The sequence below is a fragment of the Dermacentor andersoni genome, chromosome 5, assembly GCF_023375885.2.
Source record: "Dermacentor andersoni chromosome 5, qqDerAnde1_hic_scaffold, whole genome shotgun sequence".
NCBI lineage: Eukaryota > Metazoa > Arthropoda > Arachnida > Ixodida > Ixodidae > Dermacentor > Dermacentor andersoni.
This window is the reverse complement of record NC_092818.1, coordinates 175138159-175161098: the sequence shown is the minus strand read 5'-3', so window position 1 is coordinate 175161098 and position 22940 is coordinate 175138159. Positions and strand designations below refer to the sequence as shown.

The 22940-nt window shown below is 46.9% G+C and overlaps 1 protein-coding gene across 1 annotated transcript in view; it reads right to left on the bottom strand.

Moving 5' to 3' along the window:
- The window catches only part of LOC126532195 (uncharacterized), a 60882-nt gene extending 50242 nt beyond the window's left edge, over positions 1–10640 (bottom strand). Inside the window, exons 1-2 of the mRNA XM_072288389.1 lie at positions 10561–10640; positions 30–1965 (exon numbers count right to left, since the gene is read on the bottom strand). Coding sequence (XP_072144490.1) covers positions 30–1945 — 1916 coding nt within the window. The 5' untranslated portion in view covers positions 1946–1965; positions 10561–10640. The remainder of the gene's footprint in view (positions 1–29; positions 1966–10560) is intronic.
- Positions 10641–22940: the final 12300 nt, after the last annotated feature.

Genomic DNA, 22940 nt, shown 5'->3' with positions numbered 1-22940 from the left:
GCATGCAAACCTTGAAGCATTGTACTCACCCCGTTTTTGCGAAGGTCATCCAGATATCCATAATTTGACGCGAGAACAGTACCTCTTCTTCTGTGAACTGCTTGGGGAACCTGAGCGGCACACCAAACACAAACTCCACCTCGTCGAAGTGCGCCGTGCCCAACCACTCTGGCCAGTAGCTGTTGCTGGGCCGGTGCAAGAAGTGGTAGAAATAGACGCTGTTGTTGAACTCCGAGTACACCTCGCCGTAGTAAATTGTAGGGCAAATTTGAAGATAATCGCCGATGGCCTCGATGAATGCGTTTCGAACGCTCGGGTAGTCTCGGTCCTTGATGTTCTTGAAGTAGTGGTCCCTGATGTCACGAGTACCTGTCCGGATGATGTACTGGAAAAAGAAGATGAGGTAGAACGCCGCTTCATCTTTGGTTATGTTTGGCGCTAGGCTGTTGAGGAAAATGTAAGGCAGCGTGTTTGCGACGAAGATGCTGCCTTCATCCTTGTTCACACCCAGAAGCACATCCGAGTCCTTGAAGAGTCCTTTCCTGAGAGCCTCATGCGCGTTGATTGGCATGAAGTCATCGCCGTGCCGAGGGTGGTACGTCAGCACACGTTTTCCCAGGGCCTTCTCGGCCGTGCGGAAGAGCGTGTTAGCATCGATATCGCGCAGACAGTGAACTACGTCGTCTGCTGCGGCCCCATCCTGAAAGTTGTGTGTGGAGTTGGCGCACTTGAAGATCTCTGCGAACTCTGTGGCCTTCTTAATTCCGTCGGCCGTGTTGTCCGGTGTGTCCCACAACGGGCTGCCACTCTGCAGGATGACGCGCTTCACCATGTTGCGGCTCATGGGCGAAATTAGGTGAAGGCCGGCAGACACTGCGCCGGCGCTTTCGCCCATGAGCACCACATGAGCAGGATCGGCACCGAAGGATCTCGCGTTCTCGTATAGCCAGCGTAGAGCCAGGTGCTGATCGTACAGCCCCATATTACCGGGGATGTCTTCGATGTCCGCGTTGAGGAACCCCAGTGCCCCGAGTCGGTAGTTCATGGAGGCCACCACTACGTCACCGTAAGCTGCAAGCACACCACCATCGTAGAACTCCCAGTCAGTGGAGCCGATGTTGAAACCTCCACCGTAAATGAATACGACCATGGGTCTCAGTCTTGTAGAGCCATTCGTCGCATTGCGTCCTGTTGTGTCGGGAGACCACACGTTCAAGTGCAAGCAGTCTTCGCTTTCAGGTTTTTTGCTGGCAGCCCAACTCCAGCTGGATGCGAAAGAAATGTGGTAGCACGGTGGTCCCATCTCTTTAGCCTCCAGAACGTTGTCCCATGGTCGCACTGGCAGCGGCTTCTTAAATCTGAGCTCTCCTAGAGGCGGCGTAGCGAAGGGAATACCAAGGAAAACGTCTAGCTTGCGACCGAGCACCTCCGTTTTAAACCCCGCCACCCTGCCGGTCGTAGTATTGACGAGTGGACGGCCGTCTTCGGTGGTCTCGGGAAACCTAGGCAACGATGTAACCGGAGTGGGCGCGGTTGTTTCTGCTTCAACTGCGATGCTTATGTCTGTGGCGCTGAGTACGTCTACGTTCGTCTCCAAGTCATTGTTGCCACCTCCTCGGCTGGGTGTGTCTGGGGAACTGCCCGCCGAAGGAACCAGATAGGCGTCGGGTAACGGGTCCTGTGGCGCCAGCAGCGATTGCGGTGGCCCCGCTCCAGTGTCTCTGTCAACGCCATCAAAAGTGTCGGACACGTCATTTACAGGCCCGATGATGGTTAAGTCTCCCTTTCGCTTCTGCGGCACCAGAGGAGGGCTGTGCTGGTCCGGATCATTTTCGGGCCCAGAGCTAGCCAGGAGTTCTGGCGGGAGCTGAAGCACCAGGGTGGCGATGGAAATGGCAATAAGGCACACAAGCCCCAGCAGCAGGCACAGCACCCATGTCCGCATTGCGCCTTTCGGTCTCCACTCTGCGCTCGAGAGGAAAGGTGAGAGTTACGCGCGTGCGTCTTTGATGCTGATACGTGTTTTTTTTTTTCTTAGGCGAGAAAGGAAAGAAGGCGTCGCTCAGGAAGGAAGCATGCTCGGCCCCCTTCCGGGAGAATCTGCTGCAAGAAAACATTAAAATGCCGGAGAGAAAGAGAGTGGGGTACCGATGTAACAGGGTCTGATTTGGGAGTCAGATAGCTGCCTTCCACTTACGTGTCTTATGTTTTGATGCAGTGCATCAGCTGTAGCGCACACCCATTCGCTTTTTTATATTCCTTCCCCGTAAGTGTCGCTTTACGAAGTGCAGTAGCGCGCACAAAATTTCGCCTGAGCAAGGAGTTCCTGTACTCTTTTGCCGATCATCTCAGAGCGAAAAGAACGCATGAAGATCTGCTGGAAGCTCGCGTTGTATTATACACGGAAGTGGGATGTTACATTCGGAACCCTTCGCGCTTCTTCACATGTGCTTTATTGGAGCCTTGTTTTGAATACTCACACCTAACAAAGGGTGCAGTGTCAGGGTCGGTGTTGAAGGGTGACCTTACAAATGTGCCATACGAGAAGGAAAACAGCAATCCCACAACCTTCTCTATCGACGCCAGCTAAAAACTTAGGTTCCTGGCCGTCTTCTTTATGCACCTTTATTTACACCCATGGCAGTTAAAAACATTGCTGAGCCCTGTTGTAAGCTTACTTCCACACTACCGCGTCTAGTCGAATGTTATTTAGCCTTCCTGCCGTTCCCTCGTCCCGTTTCCATCTCTCCTTCCTCTCCAAAAGATAAAGAAGATAAACGAAACACACTGAAACCTTAGAAAATCCACACAGAAGGCGAAATCCAGCTTGAAAAATTACTGAATAATTTCTGTGAAGTATAACTGGGATATGCTAAGTGATGAAATTACACAGAGGGCTGATCCATAATGGGGTTAATTGAAGTCATTTCGATTCTCGATATCTCCCACTGAGTCTCACATATGTTTACAGTCCTAAATATCTGAGCTATGCTCAAAAATTCCCTGTTTTCAATCAAGTTTTATACAAAAAGAAAAGAAGGGAATAGAAAAGTAACAAGCTCATTCTGCGGTGATGCAGTTTGATCAAAACCCTGTTGATACCTACTTCCTGAGGAACATACTTACCCGACCTTTTGGAGAAAATGCGAGCCAAGCCTAACCGACAAAAGTATTATCGTATAGCTGTACTATCACATTCGCTGGGCATATTTTTTTTTCGCTGCATCGAACCAACAGCCTTATGTATGCACGCAAGCAGAACGGAATAGGAAAACTATAGGAGGCACTCCTTCGACTCCTGTTTTGAAACGGGAAGGCAAAAACGTCTGCTCACTCTGGCTTTCAAGTTTTAACTCTGTGCGACATGCGTATGCCAGATACAGCCCAGCTGCTGCTTACAGCGTGCAATGTTACACGCTATGTGTAAAACTTCGATGTCGCAAGCATACAAAACAAGAGTTACGCCACCGCGAGCTAAGCGCACACATTATGCGCATCAAATTGAGGTCGCCTCTTTTCGTGCAATGCGTGCAGAAGGTTATATTCGCCACATGTCGTGCAAAATCGTCACGGGGCAACCATTCGCAACGAACGGTAAAGTGATTAGCGAGCATTGGCTATGCAAGCGATCAAGCTCCTACTCTCCCGCGCATAGTATACTATGCTCGCTGGTCGTATACGTGCAAGCTCTGCTGGATGATGTAACAAATTTATATTTCCATTGGGGTTATCGGAATGCAGCGCGCCGTGGCCTTGCTCCGGCAGCCACGCAATCCACGCGTGTTGCGCGCGAAGCCCGAAGCAAGGGAGAGTCGAGCGCAAACGCAGACAAGGAGGGCAGGTTGCTGGCCGACTGCCGGTGCTTGATCTGGTCAAGGACAACGAAGAAAGCAACGCGTAACCTCTTGCGTGAGTAAACGCAAAGGGGGAGTTCGCACTAAAAACATCGGAGGGACTCGGTATGTCGGCAGAGTGCTTACAGTACTACTACCCCAGATCTTCGAGAACGTAGAAAAAGAAAAAGAAGAAACTGATAAAACGCTTGACAGAAGCCTTCTTGTCACCATGGCCGCTGCCGCCGTGCTTGCCAGGCCTTCTGCTCACACCTTTCACATTGCTGATGGTTTAAGACGCTAGTGAACAGTGTATGTGTCCTTCTCAACTATCTAGTAGACACTAATAGGTCGTTCGCAGTTTTACCGGCCCAAGCCGTTCTTCAGCGACCCGTTCACGGTGTGCGGTAACAGCTTTCCTGCGGGACACAACATGTATGTTGTTCGGTCGGTTAGCAACTCTGAGACATGCAATATGCATGAATACCTGCGACCGTTAATAAATATCTTTTGTTCTTTCTTGCTCCATCGCATATTATCTCTGTGGTTCCCATTGTTCCTGCAAAACAATGCAATGTACGCGACTTGAAACTTCCGTGCACAGCATTATCGGTCATCATTTCAAGTTTGCCCTATCGTTTGAACTCGTTGAGAAAGCCAGAGGGAAACATTTCGCACAGGAAAAATTATGCAAAGCACCTCAGTGGCTACAACGTAATACCAGTGTAAATTATCTGCTAAATGTATCTCTGTGATGAGGATGTAATTATTGCGTGTAAGGAGAAGGGGCACTGAAACCACAAGCGCGCAAGATTGATGGCGTTACGGTCACATTTCCATTATCACGAGCTTAGGGAGCTTTGCTGTGCCACACGACATCATTTCTTTCAAGGAATGGGCTTCCTCTTTAGAAGACTAATTTGTGCTGCTGGCATTTACGCTTTCCTTTGCACTATAGAAGATAAAGAAAGTTGTTTGTTTACTAAAGTACATGCATATACGTGACAAGGAGGGTTTCATTTTCCGTATGGTGAGGAAATAATAGTTGTTCGGAACAGTATAAGCGCATTCTTTATCAAAGTGGCTGGGCGTCCTGTGACATAATTCTTATTGACTGGTGTAGAGACTCTCAAATATTTTTTTTATCCACCCGTTACATTCCTACCGTTGCCTGTGACCTAGCGTAGAGAATGTTCACCGTTTGTCCAAATTATTGAAGCCATTTTGATAGTGCGAAGATGCCCTGTTAACAAACAAATGGGAAGAGCTTCCGATTAAATACAAACATTCTATATCCTGTCTATTCCCTCTGTGTTCCGTGATATTCTGACAAATATTACGCGGAAGCACTATGGAATCCTTATCAATTCTGTAAGGACGATAAAGAGAAATGTGGAAAACATTTGTAATTGTTGCATTGTTTAGGGAAGCGTTTCAGTGCGGAGAACATTGCACATGTGTCCGTAGTACTTGCTGGACCATAAGGTTGAACTGCTGTGACACCTTTGGCGCTGAAAAAAAAATTGTGTAAGGGGAGGACGATACTTTACTGAATACTATAGAGTTTAGTGTCAATATGGTGGCAACAACAGCCCGTCAGGATGACTTAGAGTGAGCTTTGACAAAACAAGTTGGGGCTATAGTAACATAAGTATGTTACGTCCGAAAAGGATAGTTTCGCTAGACTTCTTTTCCAGAGGGAGTGAACCTATGGAGACCCGTTTATTTTTATTTATCCGAGCAGCCTTCGTCATTTCCATCACTATGAAATCCTTCTATAGTTTTAAGAAGTTACCGCAAAGAACACACGGGACGAATAAAGAGACAACACGAAGTGGTTGTTGGAGTTATATTTGGATTATATTGGGACTATTGGGGCTTCGCCCCGTGTGTTCTTTGCGGTAACTTCACAAATAATGATTCACCAACTGGCCTACACCCACACTTTTGTAAGTTCCATTCTATAGGTTCATTACTCATGACAAGGCGAAGGCATCTATTTCTAGGCATCTTTTTCAGACGGCTCGAGTAACACAAAAACGCGTGACTGTCAAGGAGCCTGCAGCATTCCTAGCGAATACGAGCACTCCGGATTGCCTTACTATCGAAGGTCTAAGGTTGCCTGAATGCTCCCAATTCGCGGAGAATGACTAAGCGCCATACCTTTATCACCTTACGAAACTCGCATCAAAACAACGACGCCGACAACGTTTGCGAACTTATTGCACCACCGGCAATCGCCATATCGAACCGGCCGCTCGTTAGGCAAGGAACAAGGCGTGCATGCTACGAGACAAATGATTCTGCTTTACCATGCGATAAACAAGAAACGCGACGCACGCGAGGGCGGCGCTCCTTGCGGAGGTCAAGGCAGTCCACAAACAGCACAGGCGCAATTGAGTCATTCATCATACACAGCCCTGTTCTAAAACTTCGCTTTTAAGATGAGGCAACTGCTTCGGAAGCAGTGAGTCGGCCGCTTTCCAAGATAAGCAAGGACACTTTCGTACAGTTTTCTTACTCCGTTGTATACGTTTCACTTCCTACGAGCTCCCGCAGGCTTTCGGTTCATTTGCTGCGGCTCGCGTATTGTATTACGTGTCTGCGAGAAAGGTAGGTTTCCAGTCCAAGGCCAGTCACTGGCACGGGGGAATTCCGACACGTGAGAAAAAGCTTCCGTGACCATTCCAGCTGTCGATTGTATCAGTATAGTCACGGAACTGCCGAGATAAATGGCTCAAAAGGAAGAACGCAAATTGCGCCAATCACGTTGCTTCACCCCTGCGTTGCAACTTGCGATTCTCTCCGTAATAACACGCCGGCAAGTGCTACGCGCGTTTCATCATTTTGTAAAATGAGTGCTTTGAATATGTTGCCCCTAACGTGGCGCCTGCTAGTCCGATCTGGAAAAACGTGTTTCTTCGATTGCAAACCTTTCCTTCGACGAAGCCGGATAAGTTTTCTTTGTAGCTTCTCGCAGATACCTGTGAATGACAGCTTTATATTTTCAGAAGGAAGCTTATTGACAGATAATTTAGTGCAATTAGTAACTGTGAGAGACAAGAAAATTACATAACAATTTTTTTATGAGGTTTTACGCGCCAAAACTACTTTCTGATTATGAGGCATGCCGTAGTATAGAGGACTCCGGAAATTTCGACCACCTGGGGTTCTTTAACGTGCGCCTAAATCTAAGCACACGGGTGTAACTAAAATAACTAAGGAAATGAATGTTAACCAGAGATGATTTCGGTTGGGTTACTATACAAAGAGGGTAGGCGATAAGAAGATATAAATAGAAAGAAAACTCAGAATGAAGAAGAGCTTCAAGCGTGCACGCAAACGATGGGTAGCATGCTCTCAAGTTGTGCGTTGCGGCACATGACTGACCACTGCATTCATCTGAAATCTATATTCCGCCGATATACTTAATCTCCTCCTACCGCGTTTAATATTAATGTCGTCCTTGTATGGGCGCCGATATACGGGGTTTTTCTGCTCAGGTGAGTACCGCTCAGAAGACTGACGTTTATACGAAATTCATTTCCCGGCAAGACGCCACGATGCCGAGTTTATTGGTGCAGTGAATCTGTTCCATGATTACATGATGAAGACCATTCTTTGCAGCACCTGTCAACTAATACATTACTAGCTGAAACAAGGAAGAGCCTACACATGAAAAACCAATACAATTGCGAATGATTCTGGTCGAAATAGGAACTCAAGGACGGGGGGCTCTGAAAGTGACATACTAGCTTTTCTGAAAAATTGCAAAGAAATGAATTCTTCCGAATGCAAAAGATAAACCTAGCTGACACACTATCCTTTTTTCCGTGATAGGCTTCGTTGAAGTAATGACCTGTAAGTACAGTCGTGTCGTATTTTGCGAAGCGCAAGGATAAGGAAAGCGGTGCTGACATCGCGGAAACATTTAATTCTACGTGGAAGCAGTTATTCATCGTCACAGGTCAGTTAGAGGAAAAGCATAAAGAAGACAGCTTGCAAATACCGCCTTATAGGCATGCTTCATACGTATTATGGTAAGCGTGCTGTCCATCTTGCTTCATGTCTTAGTTGATAAGACCTCCCCCCTCCCGTCATGCATATAACCTAATGGCAGCTTCTAGAGAACTGTTTACAGGCAAATCATTGTTTTCTTCATAACTGGAACGATGATTGCTCATAAATACAAGACTAATGTGAAGGAAGAGTCTCAAAATCCAATGTACATCCCTGAAGATATTTGTTCTTTCATTCAAGAATGCCAACGACCGCACTGAGACTTAAGGCCAGGCAAAGAGCCCTGTTCATCTGTTCGGGCGCGTACGCTACCGAGAAAGACAAACAATCAGACGCCCCACGGAACAACGCTTGACTCTCCAACCACGCCCGGGCGTGATCTAGTGACCCGCGAACTGAAATCATCGCACGGTGAGTGGACTGACAGCTCATAGTGAGCATGCTCCGAACATAATCACTTTGATTCTCAAGAATGAAGCTGAAAATATCTAAAACATAAAAGCAAATACCGAAGCAATCACTACGGCACTTGGACTGTTCAATTGTTGGCGGTCCCTCAGAAGAACGGCTCGCACGTTGAGGTGCTTCCGGGTTCTCGGTATTGACATTTATGGGTGGCCGTGTCTTGACAATGCAACGAAGGCATGACAAATGTTCCTTCCGCAGCAGTCGTTTCTTCACAAACAAAGCGACGGTCGCGGAAGACAGGTATCGGCTGTACACTCACGTTTGATAGAAACGGTGCCAATAAGTGTTTTGTTCTGCCCGAGTCGACATTGTTCTCTCGGTAAATCAAACAACGCAAGGCAGCCATCCTTTTCGCTTTTCTCGCAGTTCTTCCCGCGAGCATGAGTCATTCTAATTCGCGTTCGCGCGAACTTTTCCAGTTTTGTTGTCGTGTTCCTTGCTTCTACTCAGCAAGACTCGATTGGAACATTTGTAATTGACGCACCCAGCGTTGTATATGAACACGTGAAAAATACTCGTGAGGATGACGCGTTGCCCCCGTGCACATGAGGTTGTCCCCTGGTGCGTCATCTATGCACTTTATTGGAGTTCGTTTCTTTTCACGGATTGCCTTCTAGCGCTGAACCATGCCGACTGGCATAAGTCGAAATGCAATCACAGGCAGCGCAAGAAATACGTGCAATTGTCTTGCTGCGCTCACGCAAGTTTTAGTGTGCAAAGAACAGCACTGTTTATCGTGCTATGTACTAGTTGAAGGAAAATTGATGAGACAGTGGTGGTGCCAAACGACGTCGGCACAATGAAGGCATTGCATTGTTAGGGTTCGGTGACCGGCTGTGATTTCTATTACGAGATCACGAGCTATTGCCAGTGTTAAAGATCACGTGTGTTCCCACACATCCATCTTTCCGTCCTTTCCTTTATAATTTCGGCACACTGCGCCTTTGACGTTGTTAAAGATATGCTAACGAATATTTGCTTCAGTAAAATTCCCCGGCCCACACTTTGTCTGATTCTCTTTCTATCAACATACTAAGTAATGAAATTTTAACAGAAATAAAACGATGGCTAAACACATGCTGTGGGAGTGCAGTGTAGTTATAGGAGGGATGGCAGTTGCTCCGGAGACCCTGTCGTCGAGATGGGCCGCCGCTCTGCGCAGCTCAGACCTCGGAATCTAGACGTGGTCAGTCCAGCAAGCCCGTGAGGCGGCGTTGAAGCAGGGCCTTAACGTTCCTCCTTAGGAGACCTGAGCCCGGGTGGCGTTAAACCTTGCCGGACGTACAAGAAATGTGTATCCATCCATCCATCCATCCATCCATCCATCCATCCATCCATCCATCCATCCATCCATCCATCCATCCATCCATCCACCCACCACCACCACCACCACCACCACCACCACCACCACCACCACCACCACCACCACCACCACCATCATCATCATCATCATCATCATCATCATCATCATCATCATCATCCATCCATCCATCCATCCATCCATCCATCCATCCATCCATCCATCCATCCATATCCAATTGCCGCGCTGCCGCACTGGTTCATTTCCTGAGACATGTTGATATTATCAGGGAAATAACCCAAGAATACTTTAAAGCTAAATAAGCGAGGAATATTCTACACTCCATGGTCTGCAGGACATGCGGGAGGCAGCTAGACCTTCACTGCACTAACATAAAACTGTTACTGAAAATCACAATGACCAAAATAGTAAAATATTGACGTTGGTAACAATGTAGACTACTAAACTTGTTTACAGTGAAATTATCGTGCTGTGGGGTTAGTTCGTTTGAGTTGCTCCAATTTGGCCACAGCTGCAAGTTTGGTAAAAAACTGATTTTTTGGTGCTGACTGCAACGGATTAGAAACTTTGATCCGGGAAAGTTAAGATACGCTTTCGTTTGAATGAGATATATGCATAGATTCGTTCGAAGCAGCATGATCGAGGTTGTTTACATTTAACTTGCAAAGACGGTTTCAATGGAAGAATGAGGCGCAGACAGAAACAGATCAGCTTGCAATCATGTGAGAACACCAAGAGAACAGACACGAAATCGAACTTACGGGCACTCCTTAGCGAAGCGAGACAGTATATACGAAACGATTAGGCGCGGACAGCGAACCAGAGAAAATAGGAAGCTTTCCTTTTCAAGTCTTCCTTTCACGAACAGCATATAACCGACAGAGAGACGTAGGACCCGGTCGTCGCATCGCTACTCACCGACACTGCACCGTCTGCTGCATGCGTATCCGACGTCGTGTTCACGTCCCGGCAAACGCAGCACACACTGGCCTGTTAGAGTGCGCGCACGTGTGCACGACTTCTTGCTCGGTGGTAACAATCCGTCTGGTCACCGCCCTCTGTGAGAGGAAAGTCTAGGCAGCCACCGCGGTCACGCGACGCCGGTTGTTGCCCGCTCGACTGCGCATGTGCGCGGCTGTGGAAATGACCAGGCAATTAAAGTTAACCTGTACCTCGTTTCCATGTACTGCCGCGGAAGGCAGAAGAAGCCGGAAAGGCAGCCAGTCCTGGCACTACACGGCGAACGCATTCCAAACACAGCGTCTAGCCGCTGTAATGCCGACATTATTGCTCGAGAGGTGAAGCCGCGTTAGGCAAAATGTTGTCGGTAGTACTTGCTCCCAGGGCGACGCGTTTTCGGAGTTAATTTTGCAACAAGAGCGAAGGGCATTCGGCAGCGTACTTTTCGCAAAAAACCTGAAGTTTCTTGGGTCTTTGAATCGTCATAATCACGAATTCCTAGTGGCAGAGCTGGCAATGATCTTCAATTACCCTGTCTTGCGTCAACTGACTCCTTCCTGTGCTTCATTCTTTTCTTTTTGTGTGTGTTTTGCTGATATTGTTGCGTAAATGATGTTCCTTTTTTTTCGGACTCGCTGGGAACACGATGTGTGCCCGCAAATCGTGCTGAGTTCCTCAAAGAGAGAGTCAAAAAATACACAGTGACATCTTTGCTCTGATATATCTAATGGCGCTGAATGTTTTGTTAAAGTGGAACTTTTCTATCTACCGGATTGTGCCATAGAACTACTAGGAAAACTTAACCGGGTTCTTCGGAAACAGAGTGCCGCTTTTGTAGCAAAATTATTCCTGGTCTGGGGAACGAACTTGAGACCATCACGTGTCTGGGGCAGTTGCACTCTCAACAGAGCCAACCAGGAATCTATCAGCTGTCAGCGTGGTGTAGATGTGATAGACGTAGCGCCAGCTTGCGCACTGAAAGGCAAGGCTTGAGATCACGCCCTGCATCCGCTGTAGTCCACTAGTTAAGCATTTCTGGCGGTGTGGAACTATATGGGAGCGTACCTGCTACCCTACACGTCACTGCAGATTACTGACGTCACTACAGGTCACCGCCCTCTACTGAAACAAACGTAAGACCTTCACCCCGATTCAGAAAGAAAGAAATAAAAAAGGAAAGAAAGGAAGAAAAAGAAAGAAAGTCATTCCTGGCTTCTCCTCTCATTCATCAACTGCGACAAAGTTTGCACGGCAGACAGGCTTTCTTTAAAACAGAAGAGTCGGGAATGTACTCCTCAAAGCTCCTGCTCCTTTTCCTACCGAATGCATCTTGAGTACCCGCTCTCTACGGCAATTCTTTAATTTGCATTAAGATTTCTTCATCTCTCTCTGTTTACGGGCACTCCTTGGCGAAGCGAGACACTATATACGAAATGATTAGCCGCGGACAGCGCACAAGAGAAAACAGGAAGCTTTTCTTTTCAAGTCTTTCTTTCACGAACAGCATATAACCGACAGACATTAATGCGCATTGGGCCCTGAGGGTATGATAATAAATAAATAAATAAATAAATAAATAAATAAATAAATAAATAAATAAATAAATAAATAAATAAATAAATAAATAAATATGCTAATCTGGTTCGCCCTCTTTGACTGGTACCGTTAAATGGCATAAAACTTAAGCGCAGCTTCAATGCTCGTCACGACCAATGTACGCTTGTTTAATACAGGGAACTTTAGACGAGAGGAAAGTAACGTGACAGTGCTGCTCTGTACAGCTGCGACGAAGCTTACAGTTCCGCTTCCGGGAGTGTGGAAACGAATGACGGGTAGCCGTCCTTCGGCGCTTGGACGACCCGGAGCAGTGCACCACCCCCTACCGGAAGGAAGATATCCGATCTTCGTGCACACAAAGGAAGCGTAACCCGCAGGCTCTCTCCATACACAAGCAGGTCCACGTGTGTGCGAGTGCGTTGCCTCAAGCAGGTTTCCTCTGGCGTCTTTTGTTTCGCCGCCTGTCAGTCGTCGCTTTGCTCGTCTTCTCTGCTGGAACCGACACGGCAGAGCACAGACGGTTACGAGCTGTGAACAACTTATACACACACTTTCTCTCTCTCTTTAGTTCTTCTTTTTGCCCGTTTTCAAAATGGTCGTAAAAGTGTGTTGCTCGAACACCGTCTCGAGCGCGCTGTTCACATCTCTCGGCGTTTAGTGAGCGAGGAGGTGCAAGCTTGTCATACTGGAACAACGGTCTTCATGATGCCAGGAGTCAATATGTTTTGAGCCCAGAATATGTTTGATGTTTTTGGACATAGCAAGGGTGTTCTGTTCATCTGGTACTCCGCGTTTCAAAGAAAAAGGGCGTGCATTCACTAGACATGGTGCTCATTCCCCACATATTCAATTCAAGTTTCTTTATGTTGAATCATATTTCTCTACCCACCCACTGGGCTCTTGTATGTATGCTTTTTCTTTCGTAGCGGAGTTCTGCCTTTTGTCATGTAGAACGTCCCACGCTGTAGTGAAAAGAACATTACCGCCCCCTATTTTGCAGCGACGTGGTAGTGAAATTCAACGTCGTCAAGAGATAGGATGCACCGAAGAATTCACACACTCATCTGCTAGCCACATGGTCAGCTCAGATGGTAGACGGCTGCTCCGAAAGGATGGTGGTCCCGGGCTCGAATCCCGGACCAGAACGAATTTTTCTTTAACTGCGAGGCTTTTCTTTTGAGGAACCCGTATGAGTTCTCTTGTAGCAATTGCTACGAACAGGTGGATCTCTGATTTTCCCTTTAGTAATTACTTCTCTCCAGCTTACGGGTTTCGGAAGAACTATTACGTCAAATTCATACACTTGTTTACACTCTTGTCGACAAAAAATTGCGCAGATCAAACCAACTTGTTGGAATCTGAATGGCGAAGCTTTCGTGAAACGGTAAAAAAAATCACACACAAACGCACACACACACACACACACACACACACACACACACACACACACACACACACACACACACACACACACACACACACACACACACACACACACACACACACACACGCATGCATTGTCACGCTCTACTAACACTTAAAACAGTTCTTGCCGTCCGTTCACGCGCGAAACTACACTCGCGCCTATAAATCGCAGCTCTACGGAAAACCCCCAGGCATCTTGTTTTTCGCGCAACATGAACGCAGTATGCGTACGAAGCGGATATGGGCGCCTTGTCCGACTTGCGTGATCTGACTCGCAGCTTCGGTGGCCGCGCGCGAAACGACTCGACACCGAGCGACCGCCCCCGTTTTGCTGTATCGCGCGACTTGCATTCCATTCTCCGTCACATGAGCGCCATTTCTATTGCCTCTCTCGCCGTGCATGTTGCCCTCGCCATCCCCGTAAATGCGCTGCGACCGAGACGCATACGACGAGCAGGAAGCGCGATCTCAATTTCCGAAAATTTAGTTTTGTCATGTATTTCATTTGTTTGTTTCTGCAAGCACTTTCGCGTGCGCTTGGGTATTGAGAGAAGCGGAAGTTCTTATTAAAAAGGAGTACGGAATGCAGAATTAATAATGAAGCACGAAGTCATTGTAATGCGCGGCTTGGCATCTAAGTTCCCATGAATGCGTAGGCGGCTAGAGATACAAATACAGTGAATATGGGGGCACTCTTACATCAAAAGATTGAAGCTGTGTGCAAGCGGCCTTCCCGGAAACATTTAGGATTACCGCCGAGAGGCAAACACAGCATAAGAAGGCGACGCAATAGGAAAGAATTTACGCTTCCGGTTGTTCCCGATCAACAGGCTCACGCAGAAATACTGGTTGCCATAGTCAAGGCGGGATGTTACGTATCGTAGTTGCAGTGGGTGAACGAGGTTGTTCATCCATCAATCGAGCAGCTTATTTAACGCTAACGACAGCAGGGGCGCTAGAACCTAAAGCTATTCCGAACTTTTCTATACCAATTCTGCAATCAGCCCACCGCGATTGGTCAAAAACTTTTTTGGACCACCCCCACTTCGCCTCTGTCTCATGCGACGTCACGAAAACCGTGATAGCTCCCAATCTGCCATGACGTGTACCCACCGATAATGCATGATTGAACCGAACAAAAGTTAAATAATAATTTCTGATTCGACGCCTTTTCGCCATTAGCCCTCTGATATTGGTCAAAAGGTTTCAAACTGCACCCACTTCACCTGTCTGTCACTCGACGTCACAAAACCGCGAAAACTCATTGCATCAAAGTGACGTGTACGTGTTAAAGATGCATTAATATTCCGTACAAAACAGGATTTTTTTTTCTGAATAGCCGGAGACTGCTCCGTCTGAATAGCCGGAGGCACGGGCTACTCGCACCTGCCGGAGAGTATGGGTTTATTTGCGTATAACAAAAATTATCAAGTCCTGTCAGCACATATGCGACATCGCTCTGCCAACTATTCATTGCTGAGGATCCGTTTTAGCAGCCTTTTTAACTGTCCGTTACATGTCGCCGCGATTTTAGACAAGTCACGGTAAGCTAAGTAAGGGAAAGCGGACCAATCGTAGACGCCAGCACCTCCCTCTTCGTCCGGTCATCTTTTTTCAGTGCGCTGGCCCGGCCCCATCCAATCCCTTTCCACTTGATGTGCTCTTCGCCTCTTGTCAGCCAATCAAATAACAAAAACCCCTCAATGTAGGCAAACGTATTCGTTTTTAAAGCAAACAAAAGTGACCTCCTGCAAACGAGTAGAGCGTTTGATTGGGCGGTTCAGTCAACGTTGCGGGTCACCCCCCGATGATTGCGTCGGCGGTTACGTAAGTTTGACGTCAGAAGATTGGAATAAAAACATATTGGAATAGTTTTACGTTATAGTGCCCCAGATCAGCCATTCGGCAACAACGAGTGCTTTTGTTTTTCGAGCAGGATTTTTGCTGATGCTATGCTTTGCCGGTACGGTGCCGAAATTGAGGAAAGTGGACGGCAGCAGGTCTTCACGATCTCACGCATCGAGAACGCTAATCTCGGGTAACGAGAAACAAATCAAGGCACAGGCAAAAATTAGTGCCTACAATGCGTAGTTTCGTTTTCAGTAATTGAATTCCTTCCTTGTTTCTTTTCTCCACTGGAGATTACAAATCCGTATATAACGAATTCGTCACAATATCGTACTTGAAGAAAAGAGCGCTACGATGACGCGGACTAAAAGAGGAACATGTCCGTCGTACATGTTCCTCTTTTAGTCCCCGTCTTCGTAGCGCTCTTTTATTCAAGTATGCAAAACCAACTCGCCCACATCAAGCTGCTGCTGTCACAATATCGTGTTTAAGTTCTTTATAGGCAGCTTTGGTATACTTATTACCTGATATATTGAACCATTTTTATCGCATGAGCTTGTTCGTTATATACAGGTTCGACAGCATAGCAATGCGTATTGGACTGCTGCTCTTCAGCCGGACATAAGGGGACTGTAATTTTGCTTCGACCAGTTCGTTCACTTGCTGTCGCTTTGCGCAAGTCATCGAAGGACGCGAATGCAGTCTCTCAGGGTCCCGAAGACAGGCTGTAGCCTTCGCCAACGGCAAAACGCTTTGCGCGGGAACCACTGCCAATCGGCGTTTCTGGCTAATATTCAGCGCCGAGACGCGTTCTTCGATATGTATATATACAACCACTGAAACGCGGCGGGTGCTTGAACTGTATCACATGTTACCTGATATCGACGACACCCCGCACGTTGCCATCGCCGCAATCGATAATGTAACAAGCGTTCGCAGAAAATGAAAAAAAAAAAAAACGACACGACGATCTCGACGGACTGGGCTGACAAGAAGAAGCCAGACCCGACCAGACAACGCGGCCAGCGGCATTCGGCGGCGGCGCGGCACCCAAGTTCAAGGTGTTGGGCCGCCGCCGCCGCCGCCGCAGCGTCGGAGCGCGCTCATTGTCCGCGCTGGCGCGCAGCACTTCCTTCCTTTCGCCATGATCTTGACTTGCGCGCGCGCGCACCCGCCGTTCGCCTTTCGCTTTCTTTTCTTTTCGTCGGACCCGCTGTGGCCTGCAAAAGCCATCGCACTCTCTCTCTCTCTCGGTCTATTACCCACTCCCTGCTGCGTCCATCTCGTCCTTTCCGCGTTTCCTGGTTGACCGGCGGAGAAGGCCGCAGCTGGCGGCTGCGCTGTTCTCGCCCGTCGTCCCTCACCGCCGCTTCACACGCTAGCGGGCGCTGGTCAGTATTACGCGGACGTTACGCGGCGTACAAGTTCTTGGCGTGCTAGCGGCGGGCGGCGTCGCGCTCACGTAATCCCGAATACGCCAAGTGGAGCGCCACCACGGCGCGCGCTCGCGGGAACGCGCCGAAGGCTCGCTTACTTCCACGGCACTTTCTTCCGTCCTCCTCCTCGACACCCCTCGCGATAGCGAACTTCCGCGTCGGCGATGACCGGACGCTGATCGCTTTCCTTCTTTTACTTACTGTGTTTCTTCTGCGTGTTTTTTCCCGTCCCTGATTTCTTTCTACTTGACCTGCCGCGATACCAGGAAGTAGAGACGGCGCGAGGTTCTCGCCGAAGCACGAGCACGTGTTGTCGGCGCCCGATGCCGATGTGCGCTGAGAGCGGCGGGCGAACCAGGGAGCACGCTTTTGGGACGCGCCCTCTCGACGGTGCCTTCGGGTGTATGCACTCCTGCTCTGTCGTGAGGCGATGACGAGGAAGTAGAGGATTAAAGGTCGGGGCGCGCGCTCGGCCGCGCGTCGTTCTTCCGATCAAATGAGGAAAGGTCGCGCGTGAACTGGAAAAATGGCCGCTGCGGGCATTGTCTGTTGCGCGGCTCCCGACGCACTTAACGCGAAGCGCATGCGGTTAGGTACGATAGCATTTCTAGGCCCCGGAGACGTAAGTACGCACGAAGTTGTCACCTCTTCCACGTTGCTGCGTCGCCTAAGTGGAAGGAATGAAGGAGAACAAGAGGTGAAAGGCAAAGAGGTTAACCAGCTCAAGTGTCCGGTTGGCTATTCTGCACAGGGGATGGGGTAAGGGCAGAAGAGATAAGGAAACAAAAGATAAAAGAAAGCCTAAGTGGAATAGACCATATGTATTAAGAAGTCTGGGCAGAGCTAAAGCCCTTTGACAAGTCCTTCCTGACGGGTAAGATGACTGAAAATGGCAAGACCAAGAGCACGAGGCTGAGTTGCTTTTGTTCATCCATTGAAATTTAATTTATAGAACACTGGTCCGGTTCCTTCCTGTCATTCTATTCATTCCATTGCGGATATGAAACAACTGATCGTACCTTATTGTCGCACTCACTGTCGCAGACTTTCTTTGCATTGATCTGTAACTGTTGCCTCACCTTTCTTAGGTTCAGCAACAGGAATATTTGACCCGCGATTCAAGGCTATCTTTTTGATGCCAATCGCTTACTTCGCTAATTCCCTTTTTTTTTCTTTTTTTGCAGCTCATATTTCCCAGATTTTTCCTTGTTTTCAACGTCCATCTCGTGAAGCCCAAACCGACAACTGCGACAACAAACACGTCTATTCATGGCCCATCGCCCGTACTGTGAGACCGACAACTACGACAGAAAGCTGTGGAACTGTATACACTTTATAGCGTATGCGTTAATTTGTTGCGTTTTCGCTGCCGGATTTCTGGTCAATCCCTCAGATTGCGTGTGTCTAGGAAAGACAGCTACTGCAGGATAGTACTGCCAGATGTAACTATAGCTGCCGAGCAAAATTAAGAACTCGCCTATTACAAGCAGCAGGCAAGACGTCGAAGCGTAGCACGCACGTCAGGGATCCTGGGGATGTTCTCGCGAAGCGACGATGCCTCGCAATGAGAGCTCCCGTCATTACAGGGGTATGCACTAAACGGCTTTTGCTAACACTTAGCATATTTTCTGTGTTCCTTTTTACTAATAATTTGTATTTTGTAATTGGATTGACTTGTGTGCAATCGAAGAAGCGACAGGAAATGACATTTAGCTGCTGTTCTTCTTTTCTATATTATATTGATTGCGTAATCACGTTTGTGAAAAGTGCTTTACAGCCAGGACGTTGTTTACGTCACTTGACGTTAGCATACTTTTATCACACCCAATTTATTGTTTCTGGAAATGTCTGAGTTACAATACTTTCCAAGAATCGATAATGTCAACGTGAACATTATAGTTCATGAGCATTCTTAATTTACGCTATGTTCCCATTACCTGTACATACTTGTGTTATTCATGTAGTACGATAACTTCTTTCCTTTTTTTTCTTCGTTACCTACGGACTTGCTCTGTTATTATTTTTCCATTTTCTTATAGACTTGACAGCGCGTTGCAGTTTCACTTTTTCTTTTGCGGTTATTTAACATTTTTAGGATCTTGGGATCGGCGGCCCTACTTGTGGCCAAACTTCCCAATTCGCACATTTAATAAAGAAGAAAAAAACATATCAAAACAGCTAGCGTCTGAACTTCTCCGCTCGTGCATCAAACCGAAACGGCCCCTGAACCCTGCCCTATCCTCTTTTCGAGGCACAGTTGGGCTGGCAATAATACCCAAAATAAATTGCCACTTCCAATCAGCAGCACTGTCAGCTTCGAATACATGCCACCTAACCTCGATCGAAAACAGATGTAGATAAATGTTTTGAAGTAGCAGTGTGAAACCTGTAATCTCCTGCAGTTTGTTATTCTCAACGGTATCTCCACGCAGAATAAGTGAACTTAAACCGCCTGTGTATTGTTCTTGAACACGATGTGGACCGATGACGTCAAAAGATGATGGTGATGACGATGGTACTACTACTACTACTACTACTACTACTACTACTACTACTACTACTACTACTACTACTAATAATAATAATAATAATAATAATGTAACCATTGGTTGACTATCATTTAAACACGTTCGCTGAATCGAACTAGGAAGTAAACAGGCAATCTGTATTGTGGTATCTCCTTGAGGCTTGACCTCCTGGTCCCAACATGGTATTAGTCAGGCAGGTGGCAAACCCTTGTACAGGACCTGAACAAAGTGTTTTCCTCCTCCTCCTCTTCCTCCTCTTGTTTACGTATGTTATCTGTGGACAAAGTTCGGGGTATTTGGTAGTAGAATAAAATCTGCTCACCATAACTTCTAATCTGCACTCTCTCCTTCGAAGTAGTCAACTAAAGCATAAATACAGAGATACCAGCGTTTCTCCAACAATTCCATGAATTTGTGGAAGTTTTCAGGTGTGAGTGCGTTGAGGACCTCCTGCGATTCTGACTAGATATCTTCAAATGTTCTGAACCGGCGCCGGTTTAGCCTCAATTTCATTTTCGGGGAGAAGAAAAAGCCACAGGTGGCAAGGTCAGACGAATAGGGTGGGTGCGGAAGCACTGTGACGTGTTTGGAAGTCAGCAACTGTCGAACAACGAGGGATGTGTGAGCGGGCGCCTTGTCGTGGCGGAGAAGCCAGTTGTTGTTTTTTCACTTCTACGCATGTTTGCGCCGAATTCTTTCACTTATGTGCTTCAAAACCTCACAGTGAAACATGCTATGGACGGTTGATGTCCAGAAGGTGCGAGTTCCTTGTGGACAATTCCATGAAGATCGTAGAAAACACTTCGCATGGACTTCTTGACATGGCCACAAACTTGACGTTCCTTTTTCGACCGTGGTGAAATGGGCAACTTGTATTGCGACGACGGCTGATTGATTTCAGGATCATAACTGTAAACCCACGTTTCATCGCCAGTTAAGAGATTGGAGATGAAGCTCGGGTCGTCTGTGACTTGTTGCATCAGTTCCGTACAGACAGAAATACGGTGGAGCTTCTGTTCGTCGCTGAGCAAACTTTGGAATAAATTTTGTTCAAGATGTCTAGCGTCATGTCCAAAACGTCAAGCGAAATTCGCTTAACTGTGCCGTATGTCTGTGTTACGATATCACAGACATCCTTTACAGTTAGCGTGCTATTTGCAAGGATAGCCGTGCGAACGTCTGCTATCGTTTCCGATGTCGTGCTCGTTGACGGGCGTCCGGAACGCTCATCGTCAACTGATGTTCGGCCGTCTTTCAAGTGTTTATACCTCATAAACGTCCTGCTTTGTGTCACGTCATTGACTACGAAAGCTGCCTGTAACACACGATGGGTTTCTGCCCCATCTTAGGTTTGAAACAAAACGTGATGCAGGTTTTTTGCTCGTTAAAATCCGCCATGTTCATTGAAAATAAATGCGCCGAATCAATAAGACATAGCCTTGCCAAGACGACACTCAGCAAAACAACACTTCCTCTGAGGTGCACGGCTGTCAGTACACTGATACACAAGGCGTTACCTCTCGTCACATCTAGCGGTAGAAAACTGTACTAAGCCAGTTCGTGTGTTCCACTTAAATTCCCCCGAACTTCTGGGTAGTACCTCGTATACCGCGAACTTCAATTTGCAGTTGTTTTCACTGTCGTTCCAAGCACTTGTCGGAGTGTTGGACCGTAATTTCTATGTGCGCTCTTATTACAAAAAACATTGGTCATACTGCGCTTAGTAAGTTACTTGCCGACCACGATAGCGAGCGTACTATTAGCGATGAAGCTGGATGACTTAGAAATTGAGCACGTATCCTCAAATACGCTCTTACGTGAAACCATCTAAGTACTGGCCGGCGTTATATTACGTGAATAAGCACCCCGTGCGTATTTGCGAGTCAAATGCACACAACTTCTGCGTTCACACTCAGTCGCTGTTTCGTCGGATTAGGAGGAAGCTTTAGCTCAGGACCAATTGCGATGCCTCCTATTCAAATACATGTAAAACGAAGAAATGTTTTTCAGAGATGACTCCTGTACCGATTTCAGTGAAATTTGTTGTATTTGAGAGCGAAAGTTAAATTGTAGGGCCTATCGGAAACGAAATGTTGACCTAGGGCCTCAATTCCTTCACAAAGCTTGACGAAAAGTTTAAACCGAAGCTGACAAACCTGGTATATTTTCTTTTTATATCATACGTGAATTTGTTACAATGTGTACAAGGTTTTGCAAAAGTCCTACTCACGTAATAGTTCTGTATGTAATCGCCCTGTTTGATACATAAGGTTTGTCCACTTTAGATGTATTATTAGATGCAATTTACAGAATTTTGATATAATTTTTCATTGCTGAGTTACAGAGTTCTAAACCTGATAATTTCGTGTTTTCTTATCATTTGAAATTTGTAACAATTTTTATAAAAAAATCGAAGGCATAAATCAAAACTCCGCCTCCAACAGTCACTAGATTTTACATTTTTCTTTTAAATGTAACAAACAACTCATCAAATTCGGTGCAGCAGTTGCCGAGAAAAACAATTTTTCCATTCCCATGTATTTCGATAGAAACCCTCGAGCTAAAGCTTCATCTTAACGCCATTTCATTTGGCAGTTTTGGAAGTTTACACATAGAATATGGTAGGCTCACCGGACTAAGAGTTGAATCATGGTTTAGCCTGCTGACTGCACACGCAAATATGCGGAAAAGGTATAATGTACATGCGCTTCTAGTTTTTCAAATTAAATACCAGCGGTTGGAATCGTTTTTCTCGAGAACACCAACCTACTTTTTTCATTTCATTTTTATTTCCTTAAAGACCCCCTGCAGGGGGTTTTACATAAGGGGTGGGTTTAACGTGAAAAAGTAAAACATTTTTTTTTCATGATGACAGGTGGGATGTAACTTTTTCTAGGAAGGTTGATGGACAGGTGATGGCTACAATTTCATGGGGAAGGTCGTTCCAGTCGCTTGCTGTTCGGAGGAAGAATGACTGGGAAAATGTAGTCGTACGGGCACGTTGGCGTGAGACTTTCAGCGGATGACCAATTCGGCGAGACGTGCGTGATGGCGGTGCGCAGATGTATGGCTGCTGTCTGAGCTGGGAATAATAAAATTTGTGAAATAGGCACAGGCTAGAAATACGGCGACGGAGGGAAAGACTGCATAATTGGGAATGTAGCTTGAGAGATGAAACACTGATATAGGGTGAGTATGAGCGGTGAATGAAACGGGCGGCTCTGTTTTGCACAGCTTCTAATGAGTCGATGAGGTAAGCTTGCTGTGGATTCCAGATGGCGGATGCATACTCAAGTTTTGGCCTGATTAATGATTTATAAGCAAGTAGCTTTACATTTTGAGGGGCGTCGCGAAGATGACGTTTAAGAAAGCCTAGTTTTTTATTCGCAGATGATATTAGCTTTGTTACGTGCTCGCGCCATGATAAGTCATTGCTGATAGTGATACCGAGGTAAGTATAGGACGAAACAAATTGGACAGGGGAATCGGAAATCTTGTATGTAAATAAATGCGGGTTGTGACGACGATGAAAAGACATGAGTTT